The 20,973-nt window shown below is 43.1% G+C and overlaps 1 protein-coding gene across 1 annotated transcript; it reads left to right on the forward strand.

Moving 5' to 3' along the window:
* The first annotated feature begins 663 nt into the window (after positions 1-663).
* On the forward strand, positions 664-18,984 carry LOC148025057 (ATP synthase epsilon chain). Its single transcript, XM_087694759.1, has 2 exons — positions 664-1,052; positions 18,540-18,984. Exons 1-2 carry the CDS (start codon positions 857-859, stop codon positions 18,602-18,604), a joined length of 261 nt encoding a protein of 86 aa, XP_087550885.1. The 5' UTR covers positions 664-856; the 3' UTR covers positions 18,605-18,984.
* The last annotated feature ends 1,989 nt before the right edge of the window (positions 18,985-20,973 follow it).

Raw genomic sequence — 20,973 nt, forward strand, 5'->3', positions numbered from 1 at the left:
AAGTTATGAAGAATAGATTATTTAATCTATCTTATGTAGACACTCTCTTTGTCTCAGACTCACCTGGCTATCTTGAACTTCGTCATATTTCATGTCAAACACTCTCTCTGTCTCTTAAATTGTCTCAGACTCACTTTGGCTATCTTGAACTTCATCATACTTTGGGTCAAACACTCTCTTTGTCTCTTGATCTTGCTTGTCAAACTCAGTCTTGCTATTGTCGATCTCGATGTTGTTGAACGAGTCTATGTGTTGTTGAACACAATTAAGCACTGTGTGTGTGGAACACACACTCTCTCTTGAACCACTCTCTTTCTTTTGAACTCACTTGGTCAAGCACACACTCTCTCAAACTCACCAAACTCTATGCAAGCCTGGAGTCTCATTGAAGCATTCATGTTCCAACTCTTTTTTGATGTTTGTTTTTGATTATAAGCGTCGTGCAAGTGTTTAAATTTTTATTTGTTTAAAGAGTTTCAAATTCTAATAGCGTTTTCGATTGTGTGAAACAGGTTTTAAATAGCGTGGAATGTGCGCGCGCGCTAACAAACGAGAAAAGATTGAAAAAAACAATGATGAGTAGCTGAATGTGTAACCAGCTCTAAACATAATTAGTGTTGTTCAGTATAATGATGATACTGATTACAATTAATCTGATAATTTAGTTTAATTGTTCAGTACACTGATAATGAAGAAAATTTATAGGTGCATGAAAGGCCCTGGTTCTCGAGGATCTGCAATCGACTGATTGTCTGTGTTAGGGTTTGTTTCGTAACACAGTCCGCTTTGGCTTCGGCATCGGCATCGGCATCGGCGTCGGTATCAGCATCAGGAGAAGAGCTTCGACGCAGTAGTCATGGCTTCCGCAGTCGCAGGCCAAGCGTCGTCTAGTTTCTGGAGGGCGGCCGGCATGACATATGTGGCATATGCGAACACCTGTGCCTCCATGGTCCGGAAGTGCCTCAAGGAGCCCCACAAATCTCAGGCTGCCACGCGCGAGCAGGTCTACTACAAGTTCGCCATGTGGGAAGATGGACGCCCTCAAAAATCTGGTGCGTCACAGACGCCTCATAACAATTTATTTCTGGTTTTGTTAAAGTTTATTGGTGCTGAAGTGAGCCCGTATCCGTTGACCTAGAACGCTTCCATTTTTCAGAAAACAATGCCTCAGTTCTTACTCGGCAAAATTTATCAGTTTAAAAGTGAGACATTCATCACAGTGCCTGCACAAATTATCCTAGAATGCAGCAAATAAGGCTGCTCACACACAGCTGCCACATGGGAGTACCGAAACCTGACAACGTTCCTTACAGTGGTGGCTCACAATTTTGTTTTAAAGGATTCTTAACTGCATTAGCTGATCATACTGTCCATATTCTGATAACCAATCATTGTAGAATAGGTGTCATCAAACACTATCAATGGTACAAACATACTGTGAGGGGACATGTCTTAGCACCGTTAACTTTGAATCTAGTTCTCATTAGTGAGGAAGTCGTGTGTTAATATTCAAGAAGATCAATGCCAAAGTTGGGCCTCCCTTCACATTGTACTTCCTCTAAAGGTGGGGTTTTTAAGCACGGTTCGTGGTATCTAATGTATTCCATTCATTGTCCAACTTGATGAGAGCAAGGTATGGCATTTTGATTGTCATGCACCCACTTAGGGCCAGATTTAGCTTGAATCAATCCCATTAGTATTGGCTGATTTCTTAGGCTTTTTTACAGCCCAAAAACACAACTTTGGAGCATTACTTCAAGACGATGAAACTCTATAACTTTTGTAGGGCAAATGCCTCAAATAGGCTTGAATAGGATACTTGGAGGCTAGAGCATGGCTTTTGTTAGAGATTGTCATCCCCTAGACATGTGTTCTTTAGAGGTAGGCTGTGTATATATGCATTTCCTGTCAATTAGGCATATGAGAGCAGTTTCATCAGTTGTGTGTGCTGTGGGTGACATGTGGCAGTTCTGTAAAGTCCGTACAGTCAATCGCATTTACTACAGGTATGCCATGTGGTAGCGCTGGGACAGGTCACACGTGTGATGCCATGTCAGCTGTTTGGTGCATTTGGACAGGCTGCCCCGTATAGTCCAACAACAGGTTGGTACAATCGACCGCATTAAATGCAGCCGACAGCATAGTTTTGCCATTTCTTTTCAGGCTATTTATTGCTTGCCTTCAGCACACAGATCGACACATTCTGATCACAGGATTTCAAGTTTTTGATTGTGGAGATTGCTGCACATACTTTGAGGTTCACAGCCCGTGAGATCTTCAAGGCGGAGACATATGCAGACACACCCTTTTTTTGCTCGTGTACATATCTGCTTCCTTATTTAGCATTCTTCATTGTAACGTTTTTGTGTTCCACTGTCTCTTTCTCTCTCTGTTCACTCTATCTCTCAGCCTTGGTCATACGCTTCCGCACTGCTATACATTGACATATTCATCCTTGCTTTATTATCATTAAAGCACCATGATTCCTCATCAACTTCCATAAATATCATCCTCATCATTTTTTTCTATTAGCCTTCGGCTTGTTGGAAGATAGACAAATGATGTATGCTCTAGGAAGAGATGCTTTGTATCCCATAAGCACAGTGAGGAGAGTGAAACAACTCAAAAGGCTATATAAGCATATACGTGGCTCTCATTTCAATGCAATGCTATTGTACTTTGTACTTCCAATTTGTATCCTTGTCATGTCTTACTCAAGATTGTGTTTATGATCCCAAGCACTTAACCTTGGAACCTAATTCACTTGAGTAAGAGACATTGTCTCTTGTCTACGTCATCATGATTCTAGTCTTTGCCTTTTGACCTCCATAACCTACCATGTTCAAGATCTGTGTTTCTCAACATTGTATCAAAGCCATGGTGAGCATGTTTTAGCTCTTCTCATTGCTTCTCTAGCTCTCCACAACCTTAGTTTAGCTCAGCTCCATCAGATGGCTTCATCTCTTACCTCCATCTTCACCCTACCTTCTTGTTTGCCATAGCCAGCCTGTACGTGCCTCACTTGGAGCTCTTGGATCTCTCCATACAAGCCATATCTTACTAAGATTTCTTCTTAGGGAATCTTCTTTAGGGTAAGGCACTCCCTTCTAGCACATTAAACCTTGACATTACTCATCTACCGGCCCGGCATTGCATGATTTTTAGGTCATTGTTAAATCTGCGCTCATCCTTTGTCATACAACGCGTCTTGATTCTACAGGCTATGATTAATCCTGTGAGCATAGGGCTTTGATAGGGCACTATACGAGCTTTCTTCTCGTCAAGTGTCTCGCCAAGTTATCACTTCAACAAGTTGCAGGGAACAAAAAACTAGTCGCCTGTAAAACCCTAAAACATGGCAGCCATAGCCATTGACTTTCAAACTCATAACACACTTCATTTTTTCACTCCTCAGCTCACTCAAGTGCTTGCCACTCTAATTTGGTGTTTCATTCAGTTTCCCAACACTTCAAATCAGTAAGAAGAGGAGAAATCATCCGACAATATCAAGCTCAATATGAAGTTCGTCTAGAAGCTTCTCCTGAATAAAGTGATACTGGATCTCAATGTGCTTCGTCCGGGCATGGAATACTAGATTCTGTACCAAGGCAATGCAACTCTCATTGTTGCACCGTAGAAGAGTAGGACGAGGCTGGGGGTAGCCAAGCTCCTCCAACAATCTCCGAAGCCACACAACCTCACATGTGGTGGAAGATGCAGTCCGATACTCTGCCTCAGTAGAAGAAAGGGCTACCGAGGGGTGCTTTTTGCTACTCCAAGAGATAACACCTATATCCAAGATAAAACAGTAGCCTGTAATAGACCGTTGGTGCTCCACATTGCCAGCCCAATCCGAGCCACTCCAATCTGCAAGAACCAGATTTGAAGCATTTGTACCTACAGGATAAAAAATCCCTAAGTTAGAGGTCCCCCTCAAACACAGAAGAATTCTCAGGGCAGCCTGCCAATGCATCTATTTGGGTTCTGTCATGAACCCTGCCAAAAGACCCACAGCAAAACAAAGATCAACATGAGTGTTGAGAAGCCAAATCAAGGATCCAATCAACTGACGGCAGTGTGAAGCATCTATCACGAGAGAATTTGAGTGTGAAGTGGCCTTCCAATTCAGATCCATAGGAGTAGTAATGGGCCGATAAGTCTCCATCTCAAAAGTCACCAAGAGCTCCTGAATGTACATTTGCTGAGAGATGAAAATCCCCCTCTGAGACTGATAAATCTTGGATCCAAGAAGAAATGAAGAAGCCCCAAATCAGTCATCTCGAATGCTTGATGTAAAGTTGTCTTAGTCTCTCGGACCTTCTGTGCATGATCCCCTGTCAAAATCAAATCATCAACACATAACACAAACAATACACGACCAACCTTGGAAGTATATACATAAAACTGTGGATCGACCTTGGAGCGCTGATATCCCAACTTCGACTGAAGAAACAAGTCAATCTTCTCGTTCCATGCACGGAGAGCTTGCTTAAGGCCATACAAGACCTTCTTCAACCTGTAAACTTTTCCATCCGAGGATCCAAAGCTAGGAGGCTGCTCAACATAGATCTCCTCCTGCAAGTCACCATTTAGAAAGGGGAACTTTACATCCAATTGATAAACAAGCCATCTCCTATGGCCAGCCAAGGCAAGAACAGCTTGAATATTCGCCATACGATCAGTGGGGGCAAAAGTATCATGGAAATCAATGCCTGGGCGCTGAGGAAAACCTTTAGCAACAAGGCGAGCCTTGTGCTTGTCCAAAGAACCATCGCTAAGGTACTTGGTCTTGAAGACCCACTTGACACCAATCACCTTCTTGTGAGAGGGACGAGGCACAAGAGACCAAGTGCCATTTCTCTCAATGAAGACTCAAGAACATCCACCGGCGGAAGCTCCTCGGGGGTGGCCGGTGGAAGAGAAGACTCTGAATTTGAAGAAAAATCTCCATTAAGAGGCTCTGGCTCTAAAGAAATTGTCTCGGGAGTCCAACTCTCCCTTGGATCTCCAAGAACGGAGTGCTCCTCACCCCCCTTTGTGGCTAGTACTTTCACGAATCACACATCTCGGCTCGTGTAGACATCCCGCTTGACGGGATCAAACAAACGATAACCTTGGGATTGGGAGCTATAGCCAATAAAAACCTGTTGTTGGAAAGCCGCCTTGAACTTATCACAGTGCGTCTTCGGATTGTGCACATAAGCGTCGCACTCAAAGATCTTGAAATAAGAAATATCAGGCTTAGTCCCGAAGTAAGCCTTAAAAGGTGTCATCCTGTCAACGGTCGAAGTGGGAGATCGATTAAGGATGTGAATTGCGGTAGCCACTGTCTCGGCCCACAGAAATTGAGGTGTTTGTCGGTGCTCCATCATGGTGTGTGCCATCTCAATCACACTTTGGTTCTTCTGCTCCAAAATGCCATTCTCTTGGGGAGTGTTGTTGATAGCAAACTCTTGGTGAATGCCCCTATTTGCACAAAAACGAGCAAACTCATTAGACATAAATTTACCTCCCTTGTTTGAACGCAAGGTCTTCAGTTGTCGACCAGAATGGTACTCCTCAAAGAGAAGCCAATCCTTGAAATGAGAGAAAGCCTCCGACTTCAAAGTCAAGAAATAGGCCCAAGTTATCTTGTTGTAGTCATCTACGATCAACATGAAGTACAAGCTCCCCTTCAGGGACTCGGTTCTCATCGGGCCACAAAGATCCGTAGATATAAGCTCCATGGGTGAAGTAGACCTCCTAGAAGTTTTGTTGGGAATCGCATTTTGATGCGGTTTTCCACAAATGCAAGAGACACATGGCTGATGGCTCACCACTATGTCCGGCAAGCCTCGGACAAACGACCCTCGTGACGCCTTCTGAAGGTACTTGTAGTTCAGGTGGCCAAACCAAGCATGCCATAGCTCGGATTGTGTTTGAGAAGTAAGAAGAAGAGAAGTAAGAGCTGAAGAAGACTTCAATTTGTAGATTCCATTCTTCTCATACCTTGCAGAGAGAACCTTCCTCGATCCACGATCAAGGACTCGAACAATATCACTGTCAAATTCCACCAAGAGGCCAAGAGCACAAATCTTATGAACCAAAAGTAAATGATACCCCGATCCTGGCACATGCAACACCTCAGAGGTGTGGGTACCACCACGTTCATCTGGAATAAGTTACATCTCACCCTACGCAGCAATAGACAGAGAAGAGTTGTCTTCAATGAGAATCTGCCCACGCGAAGGTCGCAAATGGGCAACACCAACGGAAGGAGTCATGTGCCGTGAGGCACCACTGTCCACAATCCACTCTTGAGCGTAGGGAGTTGTCATCGCAGCATCAGAAGTTGTCAGTGTAGAGTCCTCAATGACTGCTAAGTGTAGAAAAGTGGCTGATGAGGGTGCAGCCACCGCTCGAGAGTCCTTCGTGTCCTTCTTCTTGGTATCCTTCTTGTCTTTGTCGGGGCAATCCTTCTTTTAGTGACCGGTCTTTCCACAAATATGGCAAGTCGATTCCTTCTCCTTGTCCTTCTTGGATTTGTTGTCCTTCTTCTTCTTCTTTTGGTCCTTCCCCTTCTTCTGAGAGGCTTGATCAACCAAGGTCTCCGATTTGAAAGCATTCTGTCCCTTCAATTGTTCCTCCTAGTCCAAGACCATAGGAACCAACTCTTCCCACTGAAGAGTCGACTCCCGCCCTGAAGCAATAAGAGCGGAATAAAAAGTACTGAATCGTGGCGGCAACTGGGATAGTAAAGTGATCGCCATGTCTTTGGAGGAAATAGGCTTCCCTGCATTTTGAACCTACATCTGAAGCTGTCGAAGCTTGTTGATGTGTTCTCGAAGTGAAGAAGACTTATTCACAGACAAAGTCCGCGTCTGCACCTCCAAAGAAACCCTCTTCATTAGGGTCATCCAATTGTACATTTGGTTGAGCTCCAGCCATATCTCACGAGCCACCGTCAAGTGCTCGATGTGAGCTATCACGGTGTGGTGCAAGACAGAAACAGAAAAGATCGAATCTTGGCATTCAGTTTGTCCCAATGAGACTGGGCCTTGGTCAACTCCGCACGAGCATTGGAAGAGAGTTTGGACTCATCCCTCATGGAGGGCCTACTAATCTTCTCCATCACCAGTTCCGCCAAATCATAAGGCTCTAAAATGGCCAGCATCATCACCCGCCAGATGCGGTAATTGTCACCATCAAGCTTTTGAGTCTCTGTAGACATATTAACCTGCAATACTTGCACAAACACAAAAGCAGCTTTCTTTGACTGTGAAAACGCAGCCTTCTAGGACTGATTCCTCCGCTGCCCAAACCTTCTTCACTCGCCAGAGGAGATGAAAAGGTAAAATCTGCAATGGAAAGCCTCAAACGCAGCCTTCTCCCCTTCGAACAGCAATAACCTGCAGCAAATTCACCGATTAGACTCCTTTCCCGCACACCCACGCTCGCTTCAGCCTTGATCCGATGCGCAGCCCTCTCGCTCGCCCTTGAATCTTGGAAACGCAGCCTTGTGTCGCGCTGAAATCTCCTCTTCAGATAGGTTGAGTCCTCAGTCAGTCCATCTTCACCGCTTTGATACCATGCCAGAGTGCAGCGATGCGGAAGCGTAGAACAAAGGCTGAGAGAGAGTGAACACAGAGAGAGAGAGAGAGAGAGAGAGAGAGAGAGAGAGAGAGAGAGAGAAGGAGAGTGTAAACACAGAAAATCTGCGGTGTAGTATGCTGTATAAGAGTGCAGAAATACACAAGGGGGCAGAGGAAATATCTGTGTATGTCTCTAACTTGATGACCTCGATCTCTGTTAGCTCGAGCACAGTCTGTCTCAGCCAACAGGTCTCAAGATCAGAATCTGAAATCACTGAATAATGTACCAACAATGTGCTGGAGGACTGCTATATAAAGCAAAAATAAAAGGCATAAAATAAACAGGTCGATTGCATTAAATGCAATCGATTACAATAAAATAATGCCAAAAAAATTGTTCGATTGCACTACAGATTGCCACGTGGCACACGCGCAATCTGCTGACGTGGCACTGTACTATGTCTGTTGCTGACGTGGCTGTGTAATTTGTCTGCTGTTCCAAACCCTAACTGTGCAGAATCCCTAACACAGCTTGTCTAGGGGATGACTCAAATGCTAACAGTAAGACCTTCTTCAAAATGTTTGAAGTTGAGCAAATAGCTAAATTCAATGGTGAAGGCTTTCACACCTGGAAAGAAAAGACAATGTACCATCTCATGAGGAAAGACCTCTAGGATCTATTTGAGGATGATGTAAGAGATGCAGACGGCAAGAAGGAAGATGTTGAAGATGGGTTCGTTGAAGAAGTCCAGCCCAAGTCAAACAAGTGGAAAAAGATGAACAACAAGGCTCTAGGCATCATTGCTTGGGGACTATCCGATGATGTATTGCACCATATTTCGAGCATCAGAGATGCAAAAAAGGGCATGGGATGAGCTTAACAGGATCTTTGGGACTCAAGCTATCATGCAGTTCTATAAGCTAGATGTAAAGGATAGTTCTCCTATGACTATGCACATTAACAAGTTTAAGAGCCTAAAAACTCACTTGTAACTTTAAAGAACATAGATAAGGATGAAGCCATAGTAGTGCTACTAGCAAGCGTAAATCAAGAACCATATCAGAACCTTGTGTCTACCCTAAGTAATGTTCTTAATCTCTCACTCAAAGACATTGAGCATTCTCTGCTTGATGGAGAAAGTAAACTTAAAAATAAGAATGCAAAAGAAATCATTTCAAAGGATAATCTCTTGTACCCAAGGGAACCTATGGAGCAAAAGCCAGCTAGTGTAGGTGAATTATTTGAGGGGGGGTATTGGAAGATAGACAAATGATGTATACTCTAGGAAGAGATGCTGTGTATTCCATAAGCACAGCGAGGAGAGTGGAACAACTCAAAGGCTATATAAGCATGTACATGGCTCTCATTTCAATGCAATGCTATTGTACTTTGTACTTTCAATTTGTGTCCTTATCATGTCCTACTCAAGTTTGTGTTTATGAGTTGAAGCACTTAATCTCGGAACCTGATTCACTTGAGTAACAATCATTGTCTCTTGTCTATGTCATCATGGTTCTAGTCTTTGCCTTTTGACCTCCATAACCAACCATGATCAAGATCCGTGTTTCTCAACACAACCCATATGAAGAGTGCTTGTATTCATCTCATGTATTTTTTGAGCATCTTAGGAGAGGCACTAGTACTTACTTTCATGATGATGAAAGCCAAAGCATGGCATTTTGTTTGTTATACACCCACTTAGTGCAGGTTTAGCCTAAATTAACCCCATAATCATTGGCTAGTTTCTTTGGTTCTCCTATAGCTCCAAAATGCAAATTTAGAGGCTTAATAAAAATGATGAAAGTCTAGATCTTTGGTAGGGAAAATGCCTCAAAAGTTCTATGAATGCTCTTTGGGGCATGACTACCCATCCTTGATTGTGATGATCTAGGCACCTTGATTCCTCATTAACTTCCATAACTATCGTCCTTGCCATTTCTTGCCATGAGCCTTCAGCCCACCATCCCCAAGAGTGCTTGCATTCATTATATGCATATTGTGACTACGTATTGGGAGAGGCACTATTGTTTGGTTTTGTGATATTGCTATATCATCTTTGCTATTGCGTTTGGGCTTGCTATTATTCCACGACAACCCTAGAGGACTCGGCTCTATTGTTTTGTAACATGTATGCTACTCTAATTGTCAATGCGCTCTATTATTGTTGACCAAATGTGTTGCACTTAGGCACGCCACATTATCAAGACACAACCCATTTGTTGCTTCAATATTGTGTAGGTGCTATTGTTATTGTAACCTTCCATATCATCTTAGTAAAGATCTACATTTTGGCTTTCTATGCTTGCCATGTAGCTGATTGGTTGAGTTTGCATCCTTCATGCATATTGGCTTGTTGCTTGCCTTCAAGTTCCTATTAGTTTTGTACATTTCATGGGTTATTTGGGCTTTTGATGGGCATATGGGTGGGTGTTCGAGTGAGCAGTGTGGCAGTTGGTTTCTGGTCGACTTGGATGCCTCAGCCCTTGTTCCTTGGTTGTATATATGGGCCTCCTCTCTACTCTCTAGCACATCAGCTTGCATACCTACATGTTGTGGAGGGAGGGAGATAGGAATCACTTATTTGGTCAGCCATTGCGTGTGGTTTGTAACTCATCTTCTCATGCTTTGGTATATGTATTTCTTGGGCTGTTTCTTAATTCTTTGCATTCATGTGTTCTTGCTTAGTCTTTATCATTTCATTTAGCATTTAGTTGTTTTTGCTATTGCTTTCATTAGTGATAATGCATCCTATCTCACTTAGTATTGGACAACCAAGTTCTTGGTCCTGGGCTTGGTGCATTTCTTGCTGCTGTTCTTGTTATGATAGAATGTGCTATAGGCTGGTTCTATTGCTACAAGGGCTGCCAATCACTATGTTTTGCTGCTGTTTCTCTTTGTTTGAGTTGGGTGACTTCTTTCCTAGTCGGGAAACTTGCTATCAATGCTGGATGACTTTTTTTTTGCCTTGTGAATGCTGCAAGCCTTGTGTTTTCACCTACAAAAAAGGTTGCATTTTTAGCTTCTATAGCTTCGCCTTAGTAGTTGCTGCCTTCCTTGTGCCTTATAATGCTACCGTCTACCTATTTTTGACTTTGTTGACCTTGCATTTTGGTGGCTGGTCTTCTTGTGTACGTGTGAAGCTGTCATTATATATTTCAGACTTGTTCATGTGTGAAGTTGTGTTTCTCCACCTCATTCTTTTTGCACTTTGCTCCTATCTTTTATATGCTTTTTGTGTTTGAATTGTTTGCTTGAATTGTTGAATCTTTGATTTTATTGGTGTCTTGACCAAAAGTACCTTAGGTACTCTCTCATAACTTTGCACTTTAGTTCGTTCTTTATTTCATCATCAGACATCCAATGGCTCCTCCATGTTTCAATGTTGATGATAAAAAAAGCACAATGGCTTGGGGCATCTAACTTGGAGTGTGTTTATGAAAGCTTGGTTTGTGCAAGAGCAACTATGACACCTTGTTTTAATGCTCATGCTTTTAGCTCAATAGATGATAGTATCATTGGATTATTAACCTGAAGGAAAATGCTCCATCTCATGTATGACATAATCATCATCCTTGGATCTCTTTATTGGGCGTGCTCAACTCGCCGCTACTTCTCCTTCTCTTGTTGCTTCTCCTTTGTCACAAATGGATTTGTAGGTGCAATCATGCTCTTTTCCAACATGTGCAAATTGACAACGATAAGTATTAAATCATTTGCCTTTTGCGCACCCAAACAATTCCTTTCTTTTGAAAGCTTTGTGAGGATAAGAGCTCCATAACTAGTCAAAAGATGAGGAGCTCACAATAGAAGTCAAAATCCGGATACCCAATGATTGAAATTGGAGCATCGGATCCATAATCCTCCCACCATAGGGCAGCCTTGACTCTGTGTATTATCTTGTTCATCTTGACAACCATACATGCCACCATGAATTTTGTACTTTGAAAGACTCTCTCTCACTTTTCATGTCATGTCTAAGTTACTGTTCATCCCTTATGTCTTCCATTTTGTTGATGTGATCCTTTGCCTCCATCCTTAACTTGCACACATGAACAAGGACAGAATCTTGTAGGCTCATAAAGAGAGAGGACCAAGCTCAAGAGTTGAGTCGATCCCAAAGGGCTACAAGATCCATAGTTAAGCCAACTGTGGGATCCTCCACAAGACGAGGAATAGGGGTAGTCGCAAAGGCCCAAAGATAAAATGTATCGAGAATATATCAAGATAAAATGTATCAAGAATATACTCTAGTTTGGAAGAGCAAAGGGAGTAGGGGTAGTCACAAATGCCCAAAGATAAAATGTATCAAGAATATACTCTAGTTTGGAAGAGCAAAGGGAGTAAGTAGACCCATCCAAGCGATCTTCTTTGGGTAGAGAAGGGAGAATGGGCACTTGTAAAGAAGGTGCCATCATAGGCATCCTAGGGCCAAAAGGATAGACCCTATGGGAGACATGGGGGAGAGGAAGTCTGTTCCGATCTTGGAGACCTATTAAGTGATGGTTCTTGTTTAGAACGAGGCTTTGACCTCTGATGTTTGCAATGTTTCTTGACACCTAGTAGAGGGAGTATGAATAGACAACTCGTCTAAGTCATCAAAACCATTGAACTGGTGAAATTCCATGTCTCTAGACGTGCAAACACTCTTAAATCTGGTGTGTTTTGCTATAGAAGAGCTTGAATGGAGAGAATAGTTAGCTACATCTGCAAAAGATGAGTTGTAGATGTCCCGCCTTTGTTGAAATAATCAGCGACACTTGCAAAAGGTCAGTTGTAGATGTCTTGCTTTGTCAAATGCACATGAAGAATGCAGAAAACCTGCGTCTATGCAGGAAACAGCAAGCTGAAAAATTGTTTTTTAAGCAATAGGATGGTTCCTTGTTTGGAACCTCCGTGTCCTCACTTAGGGGATGATACCATGTGAGAGTGTGCAAGCGAAGACACGCACGCGCGCACACACACACACACACACACACACACACACAACAACAACAACAACAAGAAGCAAAGAGAAATTTGCACTGAATTTGAAAAGTATGTTGAATACAGTAATGGACTGATTAGTCCTGGCATGCAGCCCAATGTGTCAATGGGGCCATCAGATTAGGCTTAAGATGGTGGCAGTGTTGGAGACGGAGATGAAGATGAATATCAAAGTATGCAACCTGCAAAGAGAAGACAAGATGATCTGCCCACCAAGTGTGGCTGCTATAAATAGCAGCAGATCAGAGTATTGGCCGACCTGCTAAATGCAACAATGAAAATAGCAATTGGCTAGCTTAATTTGGTCAACTAGTCAAATTGATTGGTGAAAATGTTGACATGGGAAAATCTAGCTATGCAGCCACCATTGGTAAAGCTGGATAAATGGCAGTATACACAATGTGAACACACTCAATACTAATCAAAGTGGATGTGCGCACAAATTGAATGGCTAGAAATAATCAAAGTTTCAATGTCTCTGTAGACTATGGCGGAGCTCACAACTAGGAGATGACTAACAAACAAAAATGGTAGGCTACAAATTGCACTTGTAGATTTTTTTTGTGGTATGTGAGAAGCAATGAGGGGAGGAAGAGGAGCAACGAGCTAAGCATGCTGAGTAGGGAGATCCCAAGGATGCTCATTATGTCATGCTTGAGATGGAGCATCCTCTTACCGGTTGATGACCAAATGATACTATCATGTATTGAGCTCCGAGCATTTGCCATTCAACCCTTAGGGCACATGGAGGCTTTAGTTGAGACTCAACTATTGAGTGTAAAATGTCTACTACTTTTGACATTTTGTAGTTGTTAGTTTCCAATCTACTAGTTTTACTACATTTCTCAGTTTGTATTGTTTCTTGTAGTCTTCAGTTCAAGTAGTGATTATTCAAAGTTTATTATTAGACTTTACTCTTTATGTCATATAGCATTTCTAATCATATTTGACATCCCTGGTACTTCTACTCCAATATAAGTATTCAAATAGGTTTTAACTTTCATGGCTCATGTTTTGTTTTATGTGACATTTTAAGAAGGTTTTTGAGTTAAGACATCATATTTGTTTAGTTTCTTTGTGGAGTATTTCAATTGTATCCAAAAAATATATATCTGTTAGGTTTCCTTGCCACAAGTGTTCATACTAGAATGTGCCCATTGTGAAACACATTTCTAGCACGTCTCTGGTTTTGGGATGGTATTTGGGGTCCACATCTCCTATGCTCCCTATGGCTTTGGAGCATTTGCTTTAACATCTGGTGTGTGTAGTCCCCATGTAATTCCTTCATTGTTCCTCTCACAAAGAAAGGGATTTTTCATGATAGGAATTATACGAAATCACTTTCTTTTTCTTGAAAGTGTATAGGACTCAAGACCTCAAAGGAGAGGAGAGGATTATAGGCCATTGTGCTGTGAAAACCTGTTTTCACCAATTGAGATGTAAGAGCAGAGAAGAACAGGAGAATGACAGTACATTGAATTGAAATCAACTTGATCAATTATCATCATAAAAATCCAAAGACAAAGGCAAAGAGAGAGAGAGAGAGTTATATTAACGTCTACGAAAGGCCAAGTTGGCCTATGAGACCAAAAAGTTACATAGAAAATGTCTGGGAAACTTTCGAGGTCCTTGTAAAAGCTACCATCTAATGCTATGATAAACTAATTGAGTAGGTACAAAATGGTATATAGGATGGGTACAATTCATATGTGTTCCAAGTATGGTGTGGAAGTGCTCATGGAGCTTGGTCATCCTAAAATGTCCCGATGGGTCTATCTAATATCGAGAGGCTGAATCGTGGGGTAGGGCCCTCTGATGGCAGCATAGTATCCCTTGTATCCTTGATATGTGCCTCGTGCAGGGGCGAGGGCCGGTTGGGCATGGGCGTCGAGCTTGGCTTCTTGTCGTGGCTATGGCTAGGGTGGTCCCCTGTGGCCAGGAGGTCGGTGGGGCTGGTGGGGGCTTAGGGGCGGGGATGGTAGTTGGCTCTTGGTAGAATTCTGTGAGCAGGCGTTGGGCGGCTCCCTGTCTTTGCTCCGAGGTCCGAAGGAGGTGGTCTTTGTGATGCCGTATACCCAGCAGGAAGAGCCCAAGGAATCTCTGGTCCTTGAAATCCATCACTCTAGAGAGTGACCCAAATCCTTCTTTGAACAGGCAGTGGAATCGTCCCCGGATCTCGTAGTACGTTGGGCACTTGCATATGTAGTGTTCTTTTGTCTCTGGCTTGAGCTGGCAGATTTGGCAGATCCGTTCTTCTAGGGGGAGGGGGTGGGCCTTATTTCTACTTGTCTCGACCCGTAGTTGGTGTGAAGATGTACGGATTTGTCTGATGGCGCTTCTGACTCGATGGGACAAGTGTGTGTCCATGTAGCTTGGGTGGGTAATGAAGCTGTCCAAAGATATGTGTAGGAAGTGCTCTCAGTAGAAAGCCTTCTTTGTCCCTAGGTCTTCTGTAGGAATCACCCATGTCTTGGCCGTGTGTAGCTGAATGATGCCCATTCTGATGATACGGTTCACCTCCTCTTGGTTGAGTTCCAGGTGGGCGCAATCTAGGCTGTATTGTAGTGGGTGGAGGTGGTCCATGTGTAGGCCATGTGGCCGTAGCCAGGTCTCTATTCGAGCATACCGGCATTTAGTGTCCCCTTGCAGTGCTAGCTGTTTGGACGGCTCCAATGCGACTTTGGAGTATCGATGCCAGGGCAAGTCCCATAGTCGGTGCAAGAAGGCCACTGTTTGGAAGAGGGCCTCAACTACGATGGGCGGTCCCCCCATCTCTGCTCTGATGATCTTGTGTGGCACAGAGGGCTTGCACCAAATCATTCGTGAGATCATAAGTACTAGGGTTCTCTCCATCTGCTCCCATCCCTCATAGGTGGCCTCCTGCTAAGGCAATGGCTGGTCTTGTGTGGCCCTGCTCATGTGGTAGAGACAAGATCCCCATATGGGAGCCCCGTACAAGAGCGTTGGTGTGACTAGAGCGTCAAATAGCCAGAACTTTGTATGGGGCTCTTGGAATTGTATGCGGGCGCATTGGTTCTCCATGGATCTGAGGGCTGCATAGCCTTGTGTCAATCTATCTTTTGCTACCTTTCTCAAAGTGCATCTCGATCCTGAAAATGTAATCCCCAGATACACGTATCTTTGGACCACTTCCACGGTTTTCTCGCCGTATGTGAAGGGGGGTATTGACCGTTGAATCCATTGGGTTTAAGTGTTGAACACCATGACCTCGGTCTTCCCCAGGTTCACGAAGAGGTCTTTATCATGGCAGAAGGCCCATAGTGCCTCCAATTGGCTTTGTAGCCCTTCGGGCGTGCTGGACATAAGAATTATGTCGTCCGCATATAGTAAGATGGTATTAGTATCCCTCCTAGGCTAGATCCCTCCCCTCCTAATCTATCCATGTACTTTGATATCTCATCAATGTAGAGACCAAATAAACTAGGTGAGAGTGGGCATCCCTGTTTAACTCCAATGGTGGTGGTTATCTCCTTTGAAAGCCCCCCTTGTGTTCGGACTCGGCCCGATTCGTATAGTGCCAGTATCCCCCAACACATTCCGGCGGGACCTCCAGTTCTTGTAGTCTCTGCATGAGCATGGCTCATGGTACCGTGTCGAAGGCCTTGCGAAAGTCCACGAAGCAGTAGTATACTCGCCTCCGGTGTGCCCTGCCCTCCTCTATAATGGCTGTAAGTGTGAGGATATGGTCAAGAGTGGAGTACCCCCTCCTGAACCTTGCTTGTCCAGTCACTTGATGCTGGTGTTGATCCGCCCACTTGCTCATCTCATGGTCGAGGATGGATCGATAGAGCTTGGCTAGTACATAGCCAACCATGACTGTTTAGTAGTTCGTGGGGGCCATGGGATCTCTAGCCTTCAAGATAGGTATTATGGTGTTGGCCGACGAGTTGGCAGGGAAGCCCTCACATAAGGCGCTGTTGAACATGTGGGCTAGAAGGGGTGCAAGTACATTGCGGGCATGGGTCAGGTGCGCTGCTACTTAGCCTTCATGGTCCTGGGCTCGGCCATTTTGTAGTCTGTCAATGGCGTCCCAAACCCCCTCCGTTCTAAAGAATGTAAATGACTCGGGTTTGCTCCCTGGTAGTCGGGGCAGTGGGGGCTGCTCGGGTATTTGGTACATTAAGGTCGCATATGCATGCCATGTGTCCAGGGAGGTAATGGATGTCTGAGCACGGGGATCGTGGAATGGCTTCCACTCTTCCTTGCTATCATGTCCCAAGAATACCTGGTAGAATTCGCGTTCCACTTTGGATAGGTAGGCCCGTTTCTTCCTTTGTACGAGGTGGTGGAAGATCAGGCGTGCCTGTTTGTGTGTGTGTACTCCCCGTGCTTTGTCCTGTTGAAGACGGAGCAGGGTTTCCGTGCACTCTGCGTCATACCAGCTATTTTGTGGGACATTCTTGTCCGGAGGGGATGGACGGGGGGATGTGTGGGGGAAAGTACTTGGCCGTTGAGGTGTGGAGTGTTCCTGCTAGTTGTGCTGTGATCTGCTCCAAGGGTGAGTAGGGGTTCATTTCTTGCAGGCTGCAATTGAGGTGGTCGGAATAAGCGCTCGCAGTTAACTTGGTGAAGTGGTACCTGGGGAATCTTGGCAGACTGCTTGCTGGGGGGGTTGGGTCATGTCTACAGGCGATGTTAAATTGCAGGTAGGCATGGTTGGTGGCCATTGCGAGCGGGCGGGGTGATATTTTGAAGGACTGGATGTTATGGATAAGTGATAGGGGCTCGAGTATGTCATCCACTGTGCTTGCTCCCAGTTTTTGTGTGGGTGCTCCTAGTGCCCCTCGTTTGTTGCAATTAGCTGCATGCTTATGCGGAAAGCATGTGAGGGCGTCTGAGCCCGGCCATCTGTCTAGCCCGTTGAGGATGGCTAATCCGTGCGCACCCCCTAGCGCCAGTAGGTGGTTGCCATACTCAGTGCATTCAACTGTATCTTGTCATGTACGGTTGAGCCCTATCTCCTCCGGTGCTATCTCTTTATATGTGGTCTTTGCTCTCGAAGAAGGGAGTCTGTCTCTATGCTATGCGGGTATTGAAGTCTCCGGCCAACATGACATCCCCCAAGTTGTAGTGCATGATGCCCTCATACAATGGTAGGTATGGTGGCGACTCCTTCTGTGGCGTATATGGGGAGTGTGCTGGGGGGGAGTAGCACACCGCCATGTAGAGAGAGAGAGAGAGGAAGGTTGGCAACATTTCCGGAAAAAAAAAAAAAGAGAGGAAGGTTGGCAACAAGATTTTATTGAAACAAACCACGGGCACCAAGTACCCAAACCATATACAATGGGCTGATTTGTTGCAATTCTGAAATTTAGGGTTTTGAACCTTGATTTTTAATACTTTGGGCAACAAGCTGACTTTCTTCTTTAGTGCTTGGATTTGATTAAGATAAGTAGAAAGACCTTGAACGAGTATTAGATAAGCATGTTGGTTTGTATGGGCCAAGTTTTCTTTCTATTCTTCCTTTTAAATTGTAAGTCCTAGTTGGTTAGTGTGGAGACCTTGATGTGTATCGATATGTAAACTTCAATAAAGGAGGATGTAGAAGTGGAAGATTCGGTGCATGTGTACCTCAAATATTATTTAGAAATGGGCTTTTCTGAAGGTTGGCTCTTTATGTATTGTGTGTTTATGTGTAAGGATGTGCATGATGCATTTCTGAGTTTCTTATGAATGAAGTAATGATATGTGGGATGTGCTTGCATTTACACTTGCTTCTGTATGTGCTAAAATTCTAGTAGAGTATGTGTTCTAGTATTTTCATATCTTTGTGTTTTGGATGCTTTTTTGTGCTAAGCTTGGGGGGTGATGAACTCCAACACCAAGATAGGGTTATCAGTCTGAGATTGTGTTGACACTTGCTCAATCATTGCATCAGTTATACAAAGAAAGCTATTTTTCAATACTTAACATGGATTACAGCTACCTTTTGTTCTTATGGACTGTTGGTGTCAAGCATGCAGATATTCGTGAAGTCACAGCTACAGCCGCTGCTATAGCGACAGCTACAGCTGCTGCTGGAAAATGATTGTGTGATTACAGGGGACAGTTTGAATAAATGGCTTCAACAAGTGTCTGCTTTTACCAAGGAGAATTTCAGGAGTCATTCCATGGAGTCTCTGTGATGTTTGCAGCTCAGGATTTCTAGTCATTCTAAAAGTTTTCAAGAAAAAGGATTTGAAGGAGTAGGCATTGATCGTGAGTCTGACATATTCTTAAGTGGGTTTTCATGGAGTGGCTCTTCTAGTTCTTTTTCCCAGTTTGTGCCGTTTTACATTAACTTCGAAGGCACTCAGGCCTTTTCTACTCCATTTCAAATCTTTATGGAATTTCTGAATTTGCTGCATTCTGCAATATAAATGCTAAAACTAGGAAGTTAACTCTTATAAAGGATTTATTTTTACTTTATATGTGCTGACTTTACACAGATCGATAGGGTTGTGGAAATTAACTATACGAAGGATCATACACTATGACTTCTATGATACTTTGGAGCCATGATGAATGTAGTTTTAGAAAAAGCAGAGGGGTCTATAGTTTGGGAGCCTGACATTGTTGACTTAAGTGAGCTCTTGCTGGGTTCGCTCTGGTATTTAGCTGCCACACATTTTTTTGTAGTATCTTATTGTAAACAGCAGTCAGGTATTTTGTATACCAATCTGGCTTTGGAATGTTTATGGCATGTGTCCATTTTACAATATACGACCTCTCTCAGGTGCACTCTGAAGTATAAACCTCTTGTTTTAGAGGTATGGGGCTCAATTCCCTGTATGGGCAAAGGAATATATTTTGTAGTGTCTAAATATAGATAGTTTACAAGGGATAGAAATTCAGGATCTATCATACCCTGTCCTTTCCAATAGTTGTAGCCATTGTCGAAGTTGTAAGAAAAAGTAGAGTGGACCATGAGTACAAATCTGACCTTTTAAGTGAGCAAGCAAAGAATGATTGAGATCCTCTTCTATTCAGGCATTCCTCTGGAGGAAAAGAATGATTACTGATTAACCAAGTCTTGGTAATAGACCTTCTATGTAATGTGTATTCTAATTATCCCATGGGAATTTGTGAAGAGATTTCTGACTTAAAAGTTGCTCGATTGGGGCATTACTATGGAGGAAAAGAATTATTGATTAACAAAGCCTTAGTAATAGATCTTGTGTATAATTGTTAATTATCCCATGGAGATTTGTGAATAGAATAGATTTTTGACTCATGGTTGGTCCATTGAAAGCTCCTAAAATATGTAATCTTATCAATTCGATTGTGTCTAAATGAATGTGATTATTTGAGGTCTACTTTTGGTTCTCAAAAGATATAGGTTATTTTGTTGGATTTATTGCAGAGTTCATGCACCCTAGGTACTGGTATTAAGCATGCCTAATTGGAGCTTGTGCTTATTGTGTTGTCAATGGATATTCTAAGTATATGATTGGCATTCAAAGTGTTTAAAGCTTTCTAATAATTTGGGGAAGTGTGTAAACGTCAGTAGCATTCCAAGAGCCATTGAATGGGGTTTTTACATTGTACTAAGTTTAAGTGGTTAGTTGTTGGCTATCGTGGCTTCGTGATGTGGACTTTGGAGAAGCTTGAAGCAGATGGTAGACTCGTTGTCCACTTGACATTTGACTATAGCATCGCCTTTGACTAATAGGTTGAAGAAGAAAGCTTTCTTTTGGGATGCACTTGCTCTGTCCGCATATGTTTTGTAATTTGTTTGTGGCTAAAAAGTGGATGTGGATAGAGCAATGGGATTCGATGGATTGTTTGGGTTAACCTTAGATCTCCCTTGGATCTTCATTAAATATGGAGAATTTGTCCTTAAAAGTTGCACATTGGACACTATTTTGTGGGTGGTTTTTCTTGGGGTCCTCCCTTTAAGGTGGGTTGGCTTTTGCTAATAATCTTTGAGGATGTTTGAAAAGAGTAGCATTAATATGAGGTTTCTTGCAAAATGGTCGAAGAGATGGATTGCACATGTGCATGGAGAGAGAGAGAGAGAGAGAAACATCAAGAACTTAGTTGCAATCTACTTTGGGGTGGGGTTGCATACATAGGAATGCTAGAGTACCATTAACACAAAGGAAAATTTACTAAGGTTATTAAAACTTTCTAAATATATCACAACTTAAAAAATTGTCGTTCATAATTATCCAAGGTATCATCTACTTCAACCTTTTGTCTTCTCAAAATTGAGCAAAACTTATTAAAGTTATAAAAAGTTACTAAATATATCATGACTTGTCATTCATGATTATACCAAGGTATCATCCACTTCAACCTCTTTTCATAATTGAGCTTTACTTTGGTCTCTAGCTTCCATATCTTTGAATATCCTTGGCTATTCATCAACTTGATCCTCTATTAATGACGCTCCCTAGATGTGCATGGATTGTAATG

This window comes from Lygodium microphyllum, chromosome 15 (genome assembly GCF_053477565.2).
Source record: "Lygodium microphyllum isolate KBCC chromosome 15, Lygodium_microphyllum_v1.1.10, whole genome shotgun sequence".
NCBI lineage: Eukaryota > Viridiplantae > Streptophyta > Polypodiopsida > Schizaeales > Lygodiaceae > Lygodium > Lygodium microphyllum.

Excerpts from the sequence above, each read along its gene's own strand:
- LOC148025057 (XM_087694759.1), top strand. The coding sequence starts at position 857 with ATGGCTTCCGCAGTCGCAGGCCAAGCGTCGTCTAGTTTCTGGAGGGCG. Across the intron at positions 1,053-18,539 it reads TGGACGCCCTCAAAAATCTG|ATATTCGTGAAGTCACAGCT; the intron begins GTGCGTCACAGA and ends TCAAGCATGCAG.